The 18,650-nt window shown below is 36.2% G+C and overlaps 1 protein-coding gene across 1 annotated transcript in view; it reads left to right on the top strand.

The window, feature by feature from the left end:
• The window catches only part of NFKB1 (nuclear factor kappa B subunit 1), an 84,507-nt gene that overhangs the window by 30,056 nt on the left and 35,801 nt on the right, over positions 1-18,650 (top strand). Inside the window, exons 5-11 of the mRNA XM_070949187.1 lie at positions 2,805-2,903; positions 9,871-10,019; positions 12,444-12,607; positions 13,301-13,459; positions 14,791-14,895; positions 17,934-18,025; positions 18,282-18,420. Coding sequence (XP_070805288.1) covers positions 2,805-2,903; positions 9,871-10,019; positions 12,444-12,607; positions 13,301-13,459; positions 14,791-14,895; positions 17,934-18,025; positions 18,282-18,420 — 907 coding nt within the window. The remainder of the gene's footprint in view (positions 1-2,804; positions 2,904-9,870; positions 10,020-12,443; positions 12,608-13,300; positions 13,460-14,790; positions 14,896-17,933; positions 18,026-18,281; positions 18,421-18,650) is intronic.

Raw genomic sequence — 18,650 nt, 5'->3', positions numbered from 1 at the left:
ATTGTTTTGTTTGTGTTTTTAAATAGGCTGTACACCGCCCTGAGTCCTTCGGGAGAAGGGCGGTATAGAAATAAAATTATTATTATTATTATTATTATTATTAAATGTAATATTATGTAAATGTAAATGTAAAACAATTAATGGTGGAAGAAAATAAAATTATAGGGCTGCTCAAATCAGGGACAACATTTTACAGGAACATCCAACAGGAAAAAAAATATGAAGAAAACTGCAGGAATTTTAGCAGATTATACAGTTATAAATCTTATTGTTTTGTTCTATTTAGAATCAACTCTGACGTAAAAGGTAAAACGTAAAAGTTTTGCACAAATCCCTCGTGCATTGAGCATGTATAAAGAAAATAATTAAACACAGAATTGGACTTAAAAATACAGGGGGGGAGAATCAACACAGTCCAGTTTGTATCTAACGTTTACCTATTTCTCTAAAAAATATAGACCTGTGGAATGGGTTAATGGTGTATTAACTTTACACCATTTTTCCTTAACAAGTCCTTCTTCCTTCCATGTCAAACTTAAACCAGAGATTGGAGGGAAATGTGAATTCTGTCCCTTGAATCCAACTTCACTCTAGCTTCTTGGTCTCTTTCTCTCAGAATTCTGGTTGTAGTTTTTCAAATATAAACATTTTCTCTCTGAAAAGAGAGGGAGGGATTTCAGTAATTTGATTTTGTAGGTGACCCAGAACTCAAGAGTTGTCCTTCCTGCAGATGTAAATTTAATGCCTGAGATGAGTGAATGCATATTAGACATGCCCGAGCCTGTCAAAGAAGAATGGCTGGCAAGAAGGCTGCAAGTTTGTAAAATTGGCTGGTTATTTGGAACCATTGGGTTTTTTTTTTTTTTTTGAAGTATAATATTTTTTCCTATGAATGACAAGTTGAAAGGATATTGAAAAATTAAGCTGTTCTCTACATGAAATATGTTTTTGACAAAGCATTGTAAATAATACAGAATTAAGACAACTTAACCTTCTGTAGCGGCTGTTCACGTTTCCACAGACGTGTTTCCACAAACAAAATATGTGCTTCCACAAACAAGTGTAGGATGAAAAATAAAGAAACTAATACAGTAATGTATAGGTTATAAATGTTTTGCCAAAGCTCCCAGCTTTCTCTTTTTTGTGGCACTCAAGATTTAAGACACGGAAATTTTCATTTAAATTTCGTTAGTTTATTGTCTCAGCAGCAGAGGTGGGTTTCAGCAGGTTCTGACCAGTTCTGGAGAACCGGTAGCGGAAATTTTGAGTAGTTCGGAGAACCGGTAGTAAAAATTCTGACTGGCCCCGCCCCCATCTATTCTCTGCATCCCGAGTCCCAGCTGATTGGGAGGACATGGGGATTTTGCAGTATCCTTCCCCTGGAATGGGGTGGGAATGGAGATTTTACAATATCCTTCCTCTGTCATGCCTACCAAGCCACGCCCACCAAGCCACACCCACAGAACCGGTAGTAAAAAAATTTGAAACCCACCACTGCTCAGCAGCATTATCACTAAATGTTACCGTTCATTATTGTTGTGCAGATATCTATATTTTACATTTAAATAACATTTTGAAATAATAGTTCTGAGGTTTAAAAAAAGTCCAACATCCATGGAGAAGCATAGTCTTTATAGGAATAGAATAGAACAGAACAGAATAGAATTCTTTATTGGCCAAGTGTGATTGGACACACAAGGAATTTGTCTTTGGTGCATATGCTCTCAGTGTACAGAAAAAGACAAGATACACTCGTCAAGAATCATAAGGAACAACACTTAATGATACTCATAGGGTACAAATAAGCAATCAGGAAACAATCAATATCAATATAAATTGTAAGGATACAAGCAACAAAGTTACAGTCATTCAGTCATAAGTGGGAGGAGATGGGTGATGAGAAGACTAATAGTAATAATAATGTAGCCTTCGTAAATAGTTTGACAGTGTTGATGGAATTATTTGTTTAGCAGCCAAATCAGCCAAAACGATACAAAACAGGGAAAGCTTTAGTTGGTTTTAATAACAAAATGTCAATATTATAAAAAGCAGAAGGGTGGAGGGAAAAGAAAATTGACTTGGAATGCTGAAGCATTTATGACAAATTCTGAGTGCAATTCTAATGTTAAAATGGGGGAAATGGACTGAAAAGCTGCTATTAAGGCTTTAAAGTTAGCTCTTCTTTTTCTTTTTTATTGAACAAATATTTGGAGAAAAATGAAAAAAGTATTTTCAAATTGAGATAAGCCAGTAGGGAAAAAAAGAAACCGTCACTATTTATATTTAGAACATTTCTATAGATGAAAGTCATCTGCTGGGGAAGTATTGTTAACGTAGTCAATAAATGATAATCAGATTTCAATTTACCCTAAAATAAAACACCACAAAAGCAGAGTTTATTTCTTATATTTAGTCAGCATCAGAATTTCATTCCGAATATTTGAGATTCATGATCTTTTTTTGTAGCATAAGATATTTCTAGAGAAATTATTTGACATATCTACTAGAAATTGCCTTTTAATTTTAATTTATAGCATTTAATGAACTTGCTATAGGAAGGAAAGTATAATGTTCACTGCATTATCATCTGGATCTGTATTTGTTAAATTATTTAGTTAGTACCATATTAAATATTTAAAATATCTATAGTATTTACAGTAAATAGATACAGTAGGTACATATTTTAATAAACAAGTATGTGAATATTTATCTGTACTGTATAGGATATTATTGGTTTATCTATCTATTGAGGAATTTGTAATTAAATCAAATGTTCTTTAATTCTTCAAAACTAATCTCCTCAGAGGGGCTTTCGTTTCCGCTATGTTTGTGAAGGACCATCCCATGGTGGACTTCCTGGAGCTTCTAGTGAAAAGAACAAGAAGTCTTATCCACAAGTTAAAGTAAGTTAATAATATAATTACTATATTTAATATGGTTAATATTTATTTAACGTTACTATATAACTATTATCTATTTGTGTGATACTCTACAGAATAGAAAGGACATACTTGCTACGCAAAATACAATGTATATTTGTCTGAAGTGATTTTACTTAAAGTTCCTTCTATGGTATTTTATAGCCTTCATTGGAAATAAATGATAAATTAGATTAAATCCCCAGTTGTATCAACACTGAGAAGTGAGGGATGAGAATTAGCCAGATAAGAATTAATTCAAAATCCACAATTACTGAGATCTTTTTGAGCTTGAAATTTTTTTCAGAAAACAATAAGATGAGATTCAGGGGCATCCTGGTTTATTTTTATCCAACTGTGTTGTGATAATTGTGGACCTTTCACTCTTGCTTTGCTTCTCTTCATAAGCAGAGAAATAGTTTCATCAGACAGGCTATGTTGAGCAAATCCAAGTCGTTTCCTTAAAAAATATCACAAAGGGGTTTGGTCTTCATTTTCAAATCCTACTATTTCCGAATGTGTTGGTTACTGTAAAGATATCTGTGCTTTTACATGTTTTGGCTAAAGTGTTATATATCTTCTCTCAGCTGTAGCTGAATTATCGATATACTGTTTTCAGAGAAGCTGGTTGTGTCTATATTGATGAGGTTGGCATGTATGACTTAAATGTTTTTGAGTGCTACCTCTGCTCTTTCCTGAGAATCAATAGAAGTAATCTAGTTATGTTTTTAGAGAAAAAAATAGCTTTAAAGACTGCTAGTTGTTAACACCAATGGAGAAACATCTAGAAGTTTGGATATGTTGGACTGGTATATCTGCAGTTGAGGGCAGGCAAGATGGAGATTGTAGCTCATAATCAAAGCCATCGCCTAACATGTATTTGGGAATATTTGGATGACACATTACCCATTATGATACCATCATCCTTGCAACTACTCAACTCTGGGCAATAATTTACAGTGTTCCAAAGTTATTTTTTTACTGTAATTCCTGTTACAAAGACACAGGACCATATTGTTTAATCACAGTGTAAACAATTACCGACTGTTTCCTCATAAGGCTATACTGGCTTCTTGAATACATCTTTATCATTTTTATAATCATGATAGGTCAATCTTATGCTTTTATTTCTACATAAAAATTGGTATCTGTTTTTTTAAGGCTAACCATATTATATTCAGGGGGTCTAGTGGCCTAGCAGTTAAGACACTGGACTGTTGTCTGGAAGGTTGGCAGTTCAAGACCCAAGTACTGTCTAGAGGGGTGAGCTCCTGTTTTTGCCCATCTCTTGCCAACCCAGCAATTTGTAAACATGCAAATGCAAGTAGATAAATAGGTATCATTGGTGGGATAGTAACAGCATTCTGTGCACTCCAGCATATAGTCATGCCAGCCACATGACCATGAAAGTGCCTTAGGACAACACTGGCTCCCTCGGCTAGGAAATAGCAATAGCAATAGCACTTAGACTCGTATACCACTTCACAGTGCTTTTACAGCCCTGTCTAAGCAGTTTACAGAGTCAGCATGTTGCCCTCAACAATCTGGGTCCTCATTTTACCCACCTCGGAAGGATAGAAGGTTGAGTCAACATTGAGCCTGGTGAGATTCGAAATTGCAGGCAGCCGGCTGTCAGCAGAAGTAGCCTGCAGTACTGCACTCTAACCACTGTGTCACCGCGGCTCTTATATAGAGTCCTAAAGGTGCTTTTTCAAAAGGCAATTGGACTTTCTTAGTTTGGAAAACTGAAAAAAAACTGAAAAAGTCTACTTGCTTTTTGAAAAGCACTTTTGGGACAACCATGATCTGAATGTTTTAGAATCTTCATAGACATTTAGGAAATGGAGATGAGCACAGCCTCTTAGAGTTGGACATAACTGGTAGGGGAAACCTTTGCTAGATTATTCTCTGTCTCCTAACTTGTCTTTATGAAGGAACTTCTGTTTCTGGCATTGGCTCCAGTATGAGAAAGCCAAGCTAGAGAGAAAAATGTTTCTCATGGAGATAAATAAGGTAATGTAGGAGAGAGCATTAGCTATTCTCAACTATGGACATCTTTTTGGGCTCAAAATTAAGACATTACTTTGCTTCACCCAACATCTTAACAGGGTTTGTTTGTGAATGTGTAAATATAGCTCTTCTTAGGATATCTATGTTGACCTCACGTGTATTTCTTAGAACTCTCTGAGAACGTTAGAACAAATAAACTTTTTGTTTATTTCATTTATGCTGGGTCTTTTTGGAAAATATGTCAGAGATTTTCTCATATCTATGGAAATGGGCAAGGCATGTGGGGTTTTTATGGGTATTTCCCTTCTTATTATTATTTCATCTTTGCTTTAATCTTTTATCATAGTTATATTACTCAGTCTTCAATTCTGTACTTTTTTTGGCAAGAAATATCTGATTAACAATATGTTTTGCTTCAGAATAGAAGTGCACTGTCAGTCTTTTTTATTTTTATTTCAAAGTATTATATCTTTTTTTTCCTATTTTCTTTCTTTTCATTTATATAAATCTTTACACAACAATACCTGCAAAGAGAGTTTGGCAGATAAATATGGGGAAGTTCCTTAAGGCTACTTTAGTAGCTTGTTAGTACCTGTTTTTTATTTCAAGTTTAGCCAGTTGGAAGCTGGAATATTTTCTGTTCTGTTTCCTTCTGACTGTCTGCCTTCAACCAAAGTGCTTCATTTACACGAATGGAAAGACCTCCAGTTGTTCTGAATAATTCAGAACAATTATTCAGATTGTTCTGAATAATTATTAGTTGTCATGATCTATAATTATTATTCTTCACCTAAATTAGTTTCTCTGGAGTTTGCTCTATTTAAAATGCCCTGTTGATTTATGCAGCACCATATTTTCAAATTAAATATAATGATGTCACTTCAGGTAGCAACATACATAGTGGCTAAAATTCCCCAAAGTAAGGCAGAATCCAGTGCTTTTGTTAAAAGTACGTAACAAATGTTTTAGCATCACAATATAAATTTTATCCCTTTGTATATTTGTGCATCACACTGCATGTACAAATGGCTTAGAGTCCGCTTTTGTTTTTCCCACTTTTACATACCTTTTGGTTTGCTGTAGTAGAACATGCATGTTATCAAAGAGAGCCAGTATGATGTAGTACTTCTAGCCTTTAGAATAGAATAGAATAGAATAGAATAGAATAGAATAGAATAGAATAGAATAGAATAGAATAGAATAGAATAGAATAGAATAGAAAACTGCAGAAACATGTCCAGGTTGTTGCCAGGAGTCAAAAAGGACTTGAAAGCAATAAATAAATAGCATGAATTGCTAAAACAAGGCAAAACTAGGATTGCACTCGGGGTTGCCTTTCCCACTCACAAGCTGTAGTGCTATTGTTGAGTCAGTAGAAAACTATACAAGTATTAAATATGCTTTTCCTATGGCCAGTCCCTATCCTACATTTATTGTTTCTGTTATCAGTCAATATCAACATATAGGTCTGTGGCCCGCAACAGGGGTGAAATCCAACAGGTTCTGACAGGTTCTGGAGAACCGATAGCAGAAATTTTGAGTAGTACGGACAACCGGCAAATACCACCTCTGGCTGGCCTCAGAGTGGGGTGGGAATGGAGATTTTGCAATATCCTTTCCCTGGAGTAGTGAGGGAATGGGGATTTTGCAGTATCCTTCCCCTGGAGTGGGGTGGTAATGGAGATTTTGCAGTATCCTTCCCCTGCCATGCTCACCAAGCCATACCACGCCCACCAAGCCACGCCCACAGAACCGGTAGTAAAAAAATTTGGATTTCACCACTGCTCGCAACCTCCAGGGACCAGTTATGTGGAGGGTGGTTTTTCCATCAACTAGAGGTGGTGGTGGTGGTTTTGTGTGCTATCTGGGTCCCCACATGAGCAGTTGAGGATTCGCTCGCTTGCACGCCCCAGTTCCTAGTAGGCCATGGACTGGTATTTGTCCATGGACTGGGGGTTAGGAATCCCTGATATAGGTGACAAAAGTGTAAAAGATATTATGCACTGTAGGGCTGCCTTTGTACAGTATTGGAAAAAGAAAAACAATACTACTTTTTCAAAAGTACAACTACTGTAACAATAAATAATATTTGATGCATAGATGAACACAAATGGATTGGAAATAAGAGCATAAAAGGAGCCACAGCAGGCCCATCTGAATCCAGCATTTTCTTCTCATAGTGGGGACACAGATACCTGAAATGAATTTGGGTGAACCTGTTGATAGTTTAAAAACCTTTTAAAAGTTATTTTTAAAAATATTTTAACACTTTTAAAAAAAGTTTAATATGTTTAAAACATTTGCTAATAGTATGTTTAGGTTTGTATGTCTGTATTCTGGGAAACATATACTGGAATCATTGCTGTTAGGATAAAAGTTATTTTTGGTATCACCATGACAGAATTTCTTCACACAGAATTTCTGACTGAAAGTTTTCATACAGACATTTGCTTTCCCTTTCATTTCCTGTTCTTGTTTAAGGAATATTATTTTGAAAATAAGCTTGCAACATATAAAAACTGACCATTTCCAAGAAAGTTTTAAATTGCTTCATTAACCGAACTTTATAAAATGCCCACAAATATTTTCTCTGTTGTGTCCATTTCATACTTCCTCTTTTTTAACCATAAGAAATCTGTTAATAAAAACAGTATAGTGCCAGGAATCAGCCTTCTGGTTTTCAAATGTATGTTATATAACACATATCCGACTTAAATGTTTCCAAAAATAATATATTTGGCTTATGAAAACATTCTTTCTGCTTTCCATAATATAAATATATTGTTTTTGCAATTATATATTTACATTTTGAATATAATAATTTGGTGTATTTTATACATACCATCTTCAACTGAGATGACACCTATTGATACTCCTAGATACTGTGTTTCCCCGAAAATAAGCCCTCCCCCGAAATAAGCCCTCTCCCGAAAATATTTAACCACATGCGCAGCCGGTCCCCACTGTTTCCTCTGGTTAGGATTAGGGAGACAGAACTGGAAATCAGGTAAGATGGCCAGAGGATCCCCATCTTGCTCCACACACCCCAAAATAATAAGGCCAAACACTTATTTCAGGGTTCAAAAAAATATAAGACAGGGTCTTATTTTCAGGGAAATACAGTATATATTTTAATCCTTTAATTCAAATTAAATGAATACCTTCACTTCACTGGATGCATTCATCAATGATGGTGTCTGAATTTGTTTTAGAAATCTTAACCATTTCAAGAAGACTAGAGTCAAGGCATGAAAAGTCTGGAGTACAGTCTGATATAAATTATAAAACTGTATTAGTACTGTTAACATTCAGTTTCACTTTACCTAAATAAAGAGCAAATATCACAACAAAATAAAAGTGTAATGAGAAATTTGAAGTATTGTTTCAAAATCCATTTTGCCCTTCTTATTAAGATAATATGTTTTAAACATACTCTTCTTGTATTTCCAAAGAAAAGGTATTGTTTTATAAAAATACAAAGTTCTATCATTGTTTTATTTTATACTAGATTAAAATTAAATGATTAAATTAGGGAGGAAAGATAGAAATGTTAAAAAATAAAGAAAGGATATGTTAAAGTATAAAAAATAGGAAATTGATAAGAATGAGAGAAATATACTGTATATATTGTAATCAAAATATTGGGGACAAGTAGTAAATTGGAATAACATAAAGAGAAAGAAGAGGAAATTGTGAATAACAAAGAAGATCACCATGCAATAGCTGTAAAGAGAGCTTGTTTATAAATGTTGTATGTCTTGTATTGTTATATTGTGCTATAAAATAATTTAAAAATTATTTTTTAAAAATTAAATTATTAAAAATAAGTGGTATATTTATTTCTAACTCCAATGAAATTTCTTGTGTACAGTATTCATGGGGATGTCACACCAATTAATTTACCTATAATAATAGATGATTTTCACCTTCCTTTATCCATTCATCCAATTTGTCTAAATGTTCTGAAACTATTTATTTATTTATTTATTTATTTATTTATTTATTTATTTATTTATTTATTTATTTATTTATTTATTTATTTATTTTATTTTATTTTATTTTATTTTATTTTTATTTCTATACCGCCCTTCTCCTGCGGGACTCAGGGCGGTGTACAGCCAAGATAAAACATAACATATAAAATTAAAAAAAAAACACTTTAAAAAACAATTAAATAATTTTGGCCCAAGTTTAAAACAACCCAATTTAAAACCGAATTCAATTAAAAACTGAGAGGATGGGATCAGGCCACCCCAGCTAGATGGAATAAGTGTGTTTTCAGGGCCCAACAAAAAGTCCGGAGGTCTGATATCGTGCGTATCTTTATGTGTTACTTCAGAACTTTGTGTTTATTTATGAATATTAGAATCCTTTTCTTGTTTTCATTTCAAATCTGTGCCACTTAGCATTTGACATTTCTTCGTAAATTTTAAATAAATATTTATTCTGCACTCTACAGCAGGGGTCCCCAACTCCCAGCCCGTGGCTCACTACTGAGCCATGGCCTATTTAGAATTGGGCTGCACAAGAGGCTGGCTGGAGTGCGCACGCATGCGCATGTGCAGCTCAACTTGCGTGAGTGGCGGGCCGGTAGTGCCCATGTGCATTGGTCTGTCACTTGTGTTAGTTAAACTGAGTGCATGCACACCGGCCCACCCCTGTGAGAGTTAAGCTACACACGTGCGCGCAGGCCTACCGCTTGCATGTGTCAACCTGCATGTGCCGACCCATCAGTAGCACAGCCCAGTTCCCCTCCCCCACTAGTCAGGCCACCAAGCCGCAAAGGTTGAGACTGCTGCTCCACAGTGTCTTTGTGTCACAAGGCTTAAATACATTCCTAACATGCAAGCACCCCACATGTAATACATTTCAAAAATCAGTGTAAAATCAGAACAGAGGAATAATTGCTCAGAAATAAAAGTATTTATTCTGCTTCCTACAGATCTGCAATTATGCTGGACCTGCAAAAGTAATAGTGCAGTTAGTCACAAATGGAAAACATGTCCACTTGCATGCTCACAGCTTGGTAGGAAAACACTGTGAGCACGGAGTTTGCACAGTAAATGCAGGACCAAAGGACATGGTAGTGGGGTAAGTAAGTAAGTAGTGTCCTTATAAAGTACAATTTCTTCATAATTATTCTATGTAGATTCAATTCTACCTAAAGTTTTTATCCACTCAATGTTCACTCTGGCTCACCTTTCTAATTTGTGGTAAACCGTCTTTTATATATATATAAAGATTAGCAATTAGAATGTAAAGAGATGGGAAAGTCTGCAAGTGCATGGTGACAACTTACAATTTTTGTAGTTTAAATCAATCTATAGTAGAACAAGAAGAAAAATGAATATCATAGAATAAAATCTTCTGGATGATTATCCTTCATTTAGGATTGCTATAAATGTAATCTGTGATGAAGTACATCTGCAAAGCATACCCATGTATGCATGAGCTCACTTTTAAGATTCCCATGGGAATGTGGTTGTTGTTATTGCTATTGTTATTTCTAGTATGTTTTGTTGAGAAAGCTTCAATTATTAAGAGAATCTGCTTGCATAATGAACTGAAATTGACTATGGATGTCATGGTAGAGAAACAAAATGTTATAATACTTTAGTTATATGTAATAAAAGTCATGTATTTGTTAGTGTTTCATTATATTTGTCTAGCTTAAAAACTTCGGAAGGAAATCACTGAAGTATTGAGGGAAATAAATGTTTCATTATTCTGAAATAGCTAAATCCAGGTGTAATTAGCATATAATATAATAATTCCTTGTTAAAAATATAACACTTGCAAAAATTATTTTTAATTATTGTTATTTTTTTTCAACAATTTTCCTGTTAATTTTTTTTCTTGATTTTGAAACAAAGAACTAAAATTAATAATCAACTTCTTATTCAAAGCTGCCTGATTAATAACTGAATAGCAAAGAAAAAAAATAAAATTCAGAATTTTTATGTAGATGTTTCCTTCCCTGCCCCCCAAATACATTTCCTAAATTCAGTTTCCAGGTTTTTCTATTTTGTTGGAAGCTTCTCCCCATGCTTCCCTAATTGTGTAGGTTCGCCTCTTTCTTCATTAGTAAATTAAATAAATACCTCTTTACTCAAGTTAGATTAAAGTCATTATGACGTTGACATAAACATTGGATTCCTTGAACTGTTTCATTCCAAGAACAAAATAACAAAGCGAATATTAAATCCTAGTTAATCTTCTGCCTTTTTTTTGAAAGGGTAAATAAAGTTTGCATATTATTATTCCTAGGATTGGATTAGGTTTCAGATAAATGCTAGTTGGATGTTATATAGGAAGATTTTAGAAGTACACACAGGCCATACATACATACAAAAAAATCCTGGGGAAAAAATAGCCAGATAGAAGTTGCTTTTCAGACTTGAAAGATTCATTATTTGGATGTTAAGAATCACACTGTCATTAAATTGAGTGCAAGATCTGTTGTTTGCAATTCTGCTTCTAATCTTGAAAGTTTTATCATATTCTTGCTAAGAATACTTAAATTCAGAGTATATCATTTTGAAGTAACTTATCCAAACGTCATACCTTATTCAATGCTCTCTTGATATTGAAACACAAGCCCTCAAAACCTTTCCCACATTTCAAAAAGCTTTTAGTGAATTTATCCAGTTGCTTTTTTTTTTTAATTTGATTTATATGCCGCCCTTCTCCGGAGACTCAGGGCGGCTTACAGTGCGTTAAGCAATAGCCTTCATACTTTTGTATATTTATACAAAGTCAGCTTATTGCCCCCACAAACTGGGTCCTCAATTTACCTACCTTAGAAAGGATGGAAGGCTGAGTCAACCTTGAGCCTGGCAAGATTCGATCTTACTTTAATTGCAGGCAGCTGGCGTTAAATTACAGTGCTTCTGTCTGTTGAGCTAAACCAGGTTTTTTATTGGCTATAGATTTTTTCCTCCTCTAAGTTGTGCAAAAGAATTTATTTGCTTTCCACATCTCATTGCATGCTTGCAATAGCCTTGCAATTAGGGAGGTTATTGGTTCAAGATCATGGTGTGACCTATAGACAGTACTTGAGTGGCATTTAAACCTGGGTCTTTTTGGTTATGGTCTAATGCAGGGGTGTCAAACTCGATTTTATTGAGGGCCGCATCACGGTTGTGTTTGACCTCGGGGGGGTGTGGCTCTGTGCCAGTGAAAATGGAACGGGGGGCACATGCACCCCTGGCCCCCATTTTCAGCCACGACAGCCCTCTGCCAGTGAAAATGGAGCTCGGTGGGGGGGCTGCACATAGCCCCCTGGGCCCCAAACGGCTCAAGCTCCGTTTTCGCTGGCAGAGGCTGCAGCGAAAACGGCTGTCCCGGCTGGAAAGAGATCCTGGGCAGGTCATTTGCGGCCCTCCCGAGCTCCATTTTTCCTGGCAGAGGCACCACGGGCTGGTCCTTCACTGTTTCCAGGGCAGCTCAGCAGGCCAGATCTAAACACCCTGCAGGCCAGATCATATCTATATAATGATTTGTACTTCTCTACAGATTTCCAAACTTGGGAATATTACATGTTACAAAGAAAAAAGTATTAGACACACTGGAAAACCGCATGATTGATGCATGTAAAAAAGGGTACAATCCAGGACTCCTCGTTCACCCCGATCTCAATTATATACAAGTGGAAGGCGGAGGGGAGAGGCAGCTAACAGGTAGTAGAGAGTTATCTCTGTTGCACACGTGAAATAAATGTTATTTTGCAATTCCTCTTCATTATCTTTACAGTAAGCAAGAAGTCTTTTTTTAAAAAAATCATATTTATGATCAACACTCAAGAAATAAATGATACGGTACTTCCTTCCAAATTGTTAATATAAAGTTCAGTGGGAAAGAAAATAATTTCTTTTATGGTGCATATTCCTTTGATCCTTTTTCAGTTTTTGTTTCTGTTGTATGAATCTCTCACATTCTTGAACATTATCCAGTCCTTTTCTTTTCTTTATCTTGGTCAAAGTAATGCTTAGCATTAAGTGTGCATAATGTTAATTCTTTTTCAAACTCCTTTGCATGTCAAATAGCTGGGTGGGTGATTTTGTACTGAATGGAGAATTTGTGGAATTTCCTATATCTCTTGAAGGAACAGCGGTGGTATGTGTGGGCATGCTTGAGAAGGTTTGAGCATATTAAAAAACGCAGTTCAGAAGAATCATAACATTGAATATAATGTGTCTTTACTATAATGCCAGCTGTCTGCCTATACTTTGGCTTCCATCTTGCTTTCTTCACTAAAATAGTTAGACGTCCTCTTAATTCAATTTTTGTGCCTGCTTCCGCTTTCACTTACCATTACCGCCATTAAAAGACATCTTGCTACAATAACCCATAGTCTTCTCCACGGTTTGCAGAACGAGAACGCGATATCATTCATCAGGCAGCACTTCAGCAGACTAAGGAGATGGATCTCAGTGTTGTACGGCTCATGTTCACTGCATTCCTTCCTGATAGCACTGGTAGCTTCACAAGGAGACTTCAGCCTGTCTTGTCTGACCCTATATATGACAGCAGTGAGTGTCTTTTGACTTTTCTTTCCATTCTGTAGCCAAATAATAATAATAATAATAATAATTTTATTTCTATACCGCCCTTCTCCCGAAGGACTCAGGGCGGTGTACAGCCTATTTAAAAACACAAACAAAACAATGATATAAAATTTAAAATAATTAAATAAATGGCTCAAATTTAAAACCCCAATAAATTTAAATACCCCAATTTAAAACTATTGTATTGATAGTCCGGCCTGGCGGAACAACAGGGTCTTCAAAGCGCAGCGAAACACCCGGAGGTCAGATATCTTACGAATTTCCGGGGGCAGTTCATTCCACAGGGCTGGGGCTCCCACAGAGAAGGCCCTCCCCCTGGGCGTCGCCAGCCGACATAACTTGGCTGACGGCACCCTGAGGAGACCCTCTCTGTGGGAACGAACTGGTCGGTGGGAGGCTATTGGTGGCAGAAGACGGTCTCGGAGGTACCCGGGTCCTATGCCATGGAGCGCTTTAAAGGTGGTAACCAACACCTTGAATCGCACCCGGAAGACCACCGGGAGCCAGTGCAGCTCGCGCAGGAGGGGTGTCACATGGGCATAACGGGTTGCGCCCATAACCACCCGCGCGGCCGCATTCTGGACCAGTTGGAGCTTCCGAGTGCTCTTCAAGGGGAGCCCCATGTAGAGAGCATTACAATAGTCCAACCGGGAAGTAACAAGGGCATGAGTGACCGTGCGCAGGGCGTCCCGATCCAGAAATCCCAATCTGAATAGGATTTTGTTGCAAGATTGAATATTCAGGCATGGGCAATTTCGCCTAATTAACATTTTGAAAAGGATATGAAAGGCTTCCATTTAAAAAAACAAAAAAAAAACAACTTATGATAGATTTTCACACTTATGACCCTTGCAGCATCCCTAGGGTCATGTGATCAAAATTTGGCCACTTGGCAACTGGCATGCATTTATGCCAGTTGAAATGTTTGTTTGCCACCTTCTTACAAGCAAAGTCAATGGTAAAGCCAGATTCACTTAACAACTATGTTTTCTATCTTCATAACTTCAGCGATTCACTTAACAATTGTGGCAAGAAAGGTTGTAAAATGGGGCAACACTCACTTAACAACTGTCTTGCTCAGTTGTTGGGAAATTTTGGGCTCAAAGGAAATTTTGGGCTCAATTGGTTGTAAATCAAGGACTATCTGTAATATTTTCTTATTTTACTCTATGGATTATTGTTGTATCTTTTGTAATGCTGAAGTTTTGGAGATGATACAGCCAAGTTGGGACAAAATTCTTGTTGCTGAAGTAATTAGAAGTTAACTTAATTCTTTCTTTAATTTTCTCCCCCAGAAGCTCCAAATGCATCCAATTTAAAAATTGTACGGATGGATCGGACTGCAGGCTGTGTAACAGGGGGAGAAGAAGTTTACCTACTTTGTGACAAGGTCCAAAAGGGTGAGAACTCAACACTGCATCTATCATGCTTGAACATAGTTATATAATCATATTCTGGGAATCAGCAAAGGTGGCCAATAAGGAAAGAGTTGGATGCTATTAGATCAATTAACTGTTTCTCAGTCTAATTCATTTCACAAGCTTGTTCCAAAAATAAAATGGAATTTAAAAGTAATGCAACTGAATTCTTCAAAGGAAGAATGAGGTAAGAAGGCAGCTAAATATAGATTCCAATAAAGGAGAATATTTGAAGCTCAGGGTTGAAATGAGGGGTCCTTTATGCTCTCTAAGTTAGGTTGTTTTCTTGCAGACGTTTTATTAGCAAACTAGGTAACATCATCAGTGCTAGTTAGAACTGGCACTGATAATGTTATCTAGTTTGGGTAATAAATATACACTGCTCAAAAAAATAAAGGGAACACAAGCAGAAGACATCAGAGATCTGAATGAATGAAATAGCCTTATTAAATACTTTGTTCGTTACATACAGTAGTTTTGTGTTCCCTTTAGTTGTTTGAGCAGTGATTAAACTACTGTATGTAAAGAACAAAGTTTTTAATAAGGCTATTTCATTCATTCAGATCTCGGATGTCTTCTACTTGTGTTCCCTTTATTTTTTTGAGCAGTATAGATTACCGTCCTGTTTTCTTTTTTTGGGGGGGGATGGAAAATTTGTACTATAACATTTATTAATAAAATATGCTTCTATATAATGGAAATTTGCAATAATTATTCGAAAGCCAAAAATTGATTTGATTTTAATTAGTAATAAGCGAGATTAGTGTAGTATAGATTTTTGTAGATGATAAAAATAAAAATATCAAGTCTGACAAAGTCCTTCCCAATCCAAGATAGGGAAGTGAAATAAATTTCTTAACTGATTTAAATAAGACTCTGAGTAAATGGAAACTCCAAAGTGGGGTTTTCCCTTAGCAAGTATGTTTTTTCCTCGCAACAGCGTCAATTGAAATCTCTCAATGTATACTGAGAAACGTGATTTTTTTTTTATCAATAAACACTTCTATGTTAAAGAGTTTTATATAGAATCTATTATCAAAAACTCCATAATAAGTAACAGGAAATAATTGGCCAACACTCAAAAAGAAAGTATATGTTTATCAGAGTTGGGGACTGTATCTCTATGTAATTTTTGACATAGGATACATTGAACCTGTTTTAGTAGCCACTATAAACTGGTTTATTTTAGTTAATTAAGAAAAAAAAGGAAATATTAGCTACAACATTATTAACAATACGTTTTTGTGGTGGTACAGCCTAGGGCTTCCCAGATTTCTTAAGAAGATATCATAACCTTTGTTGCCTAAATGTTTGTGATTGTTGTGCACAATCTGTAATTTTTTATTATATTTATATGGTTCCAGCATTAGAATGCAAGACGGGCAGAAAAAGGAACAAATTAAGAATCATTAAGGTTCTTCCTGCACAATTGGATTACTTTGATACTGGAGTTGTTGTTTTTTTAGCTCCAAATTTGCACTTTTCCCCAGTAAGACAATCCATTTGGGAATACTTCATACTTCCGGACATCTTAAATACTTTCCCTTTCCTGGAGAGTAATACTTCTGTTAATGAGTCCAATTAATTTGCTGCTTTCCCAATCCTTCCAACTTTTTCCATAGTTTTGAAGATCTTGTATTTTATTTCTGTTCTTCACAAGGTTACTTTACTATTTAGCATAGGATGAGAAAATGATAGAAAAGAAGCAAACATATGCACACAATCCACGGAATTATATACAAAATGTCTCCGGGGTATGGCAATGACCTCATAATTGGATGTCCAATTCTGCTATCTAGGCGATGGCTTTTGGTGGTTGTTTACACATCTTTTAGAGAACCACATCGTGGGCAATCTTGCACAATATGTTTAATAGTTTGCATATCAGCACCACAATTGCAACAAGGGGAATCTTTCCATCTCCATTGATACCGGGCAGAGGTTCTTCTTCCAGTATCACATCTAATTCTCTTCCATTTCATCCAGACAAAATGTGTGTGTGTGTGTGTGTGTGCGCGCGCATACATGTGTCTTTGAGTCAGCGTTGATTCCTGCTGACTGAACAAATCCCTGCAGCTTTCTTGGCGAGATCTCAGAAGTGGTTTGCCCTTACCTGCTTCTTCCTTGGCTGAGAGAGAGTGACTGGCCCAAGTCATTTGGTTCACTTTGTGCCTAAGGTGGGACTAGAACTCATCATCTCCTGATTACTAGTCTGGTGCCTTAACCACTAGACTAAACTGGCTCCTCTTACTTCGGTATGATGGACAGAAAAACACTCTTCCTTTTTGACAATTTTATTCCAACCTCCACTTCTCTACTCCTTTTAAAATTCACCTGCGAAAAACATAGAACCAGATTCCTGCAATTTAGCAGAATACATTTTGATTCTTTAGCCATGTGGCTTTGATGATTAAAAAAAAAAACTTGTACTCTTATACCAGATGGAAGCTTATGGATAGGGAAAAAAGAAAATCATTAGCTTTTACTTTATTGTCTCAACTTTATTTGCAAACAGCTTGCTTTCTAGCCATACATTCTTATCTAGGACATAAAATGGTAAGGTTTTTCTTGACGGAGGGCAAGAGATTCTGGATTGACCAACGCTGGCCTAGTCAGAATCTAAGGTTTTCCGGCATCTGTTTTCTGTTTTGGACAAAAGAAATGGAGGGGTGGATGAGGGAACAGACAAATCGTTTCCAGATTTGGATGCAACTGAGAAATGCTTCTACAGAAAGACCTTTTGCATAATTGTTCACCCCACATCATTTGGCTATTAGCACATTGGGAGGTGGGGGGAAAAAAAGCAGAGTCTCAGGAAACGTCTGGAAGAATGTTATCACAACTTTAAAAATCAATTAACTGTGCTTTAAATTGGATCTAGACAGTGAGTGTAAAATTGAAACAATGTAGTCTTTGCAACCCAACCCAACCCATTTTAAGTCATCCTCGACCTCAGATTCCCATTAAAGCAGAGGGTAAACATGAATCATGACCTATTATTCATGTTTTCTCACTTACAGATGATATTCAAATCCGTTTTTATGAAGAAGATGAAAGTGGTAGTGTCTGGGAGGGTTTTGGAGACTTTTCGCCTACTGATGTGCACAGACAGGTAAGTTCTTTTGGCAAGGAATTATAGCGATAGCATATACCACAGGTTTTAATGTGAGGTCTTTAATTTCTAACAGTTCTCAGGGTTTGAAAACCTGATCAGAGTTCACTTCCTATTATTTCAATGAAGTAGTAATTGATGTACAGAGGTGTATAAACCACAAAGAAGATAATATAATATGCAAATATATTCAGTATATAAATTATTACATTTCACCGTACTTATCTTGATCATGTGTATCATATATTGCCTACAGTTTGCAATAGTATTCAAAACACCGAAGTATCGAGATGTCAACATCACGAAAGCAGCATCTGTTTTTGTTCAGTTACGGCGAAAATCAGATCTAGAGACAAGCGAACCCAAACCTTTCCTGTACTATCCTGAAATCAAAGGTAATTATCAATGCTGTGTTATGTTGCATATTGTAGAAGGCATGCATCTTTCCATCAGTGTTGGAATTCTTCTACCTATTGTAATATGTCGCAGGGAGTGGTGCAGTGGCTCTCGCCTCACAATCAGGAGGCTGCGAGTTCGATCCTAGGTAGAGGCAGATATTTCTCTCTCTGTTCTGCCCCAGCTACGGACCCCAAAGAACGCAGCACACACAAAGTCCGTACAAACC

Source organism: Pituophis catenifer, unplaced genomic scaffold, assembly GCF_029215685.1.
Source record: "Pituophis catenifer annectens isolate HBS135680 unplaced genomic scaffold, rPitCat1.0.hap2 SCAF_8, whole genome shotgun sequence".
In the NCBI taxonomy this organism is placed as follows: domain Eukaryota; kingdom Metazoa; phylum Chordata; class Lepidosauria; order Squamata; family Colubridae; genus Pituophis; species Pituophis catenifer.
The sequence above is the reverse complement of the archived record's forward strand: the minus strand, read 5'-3'. Positions and strand labels throughout refer to the sequence as shown.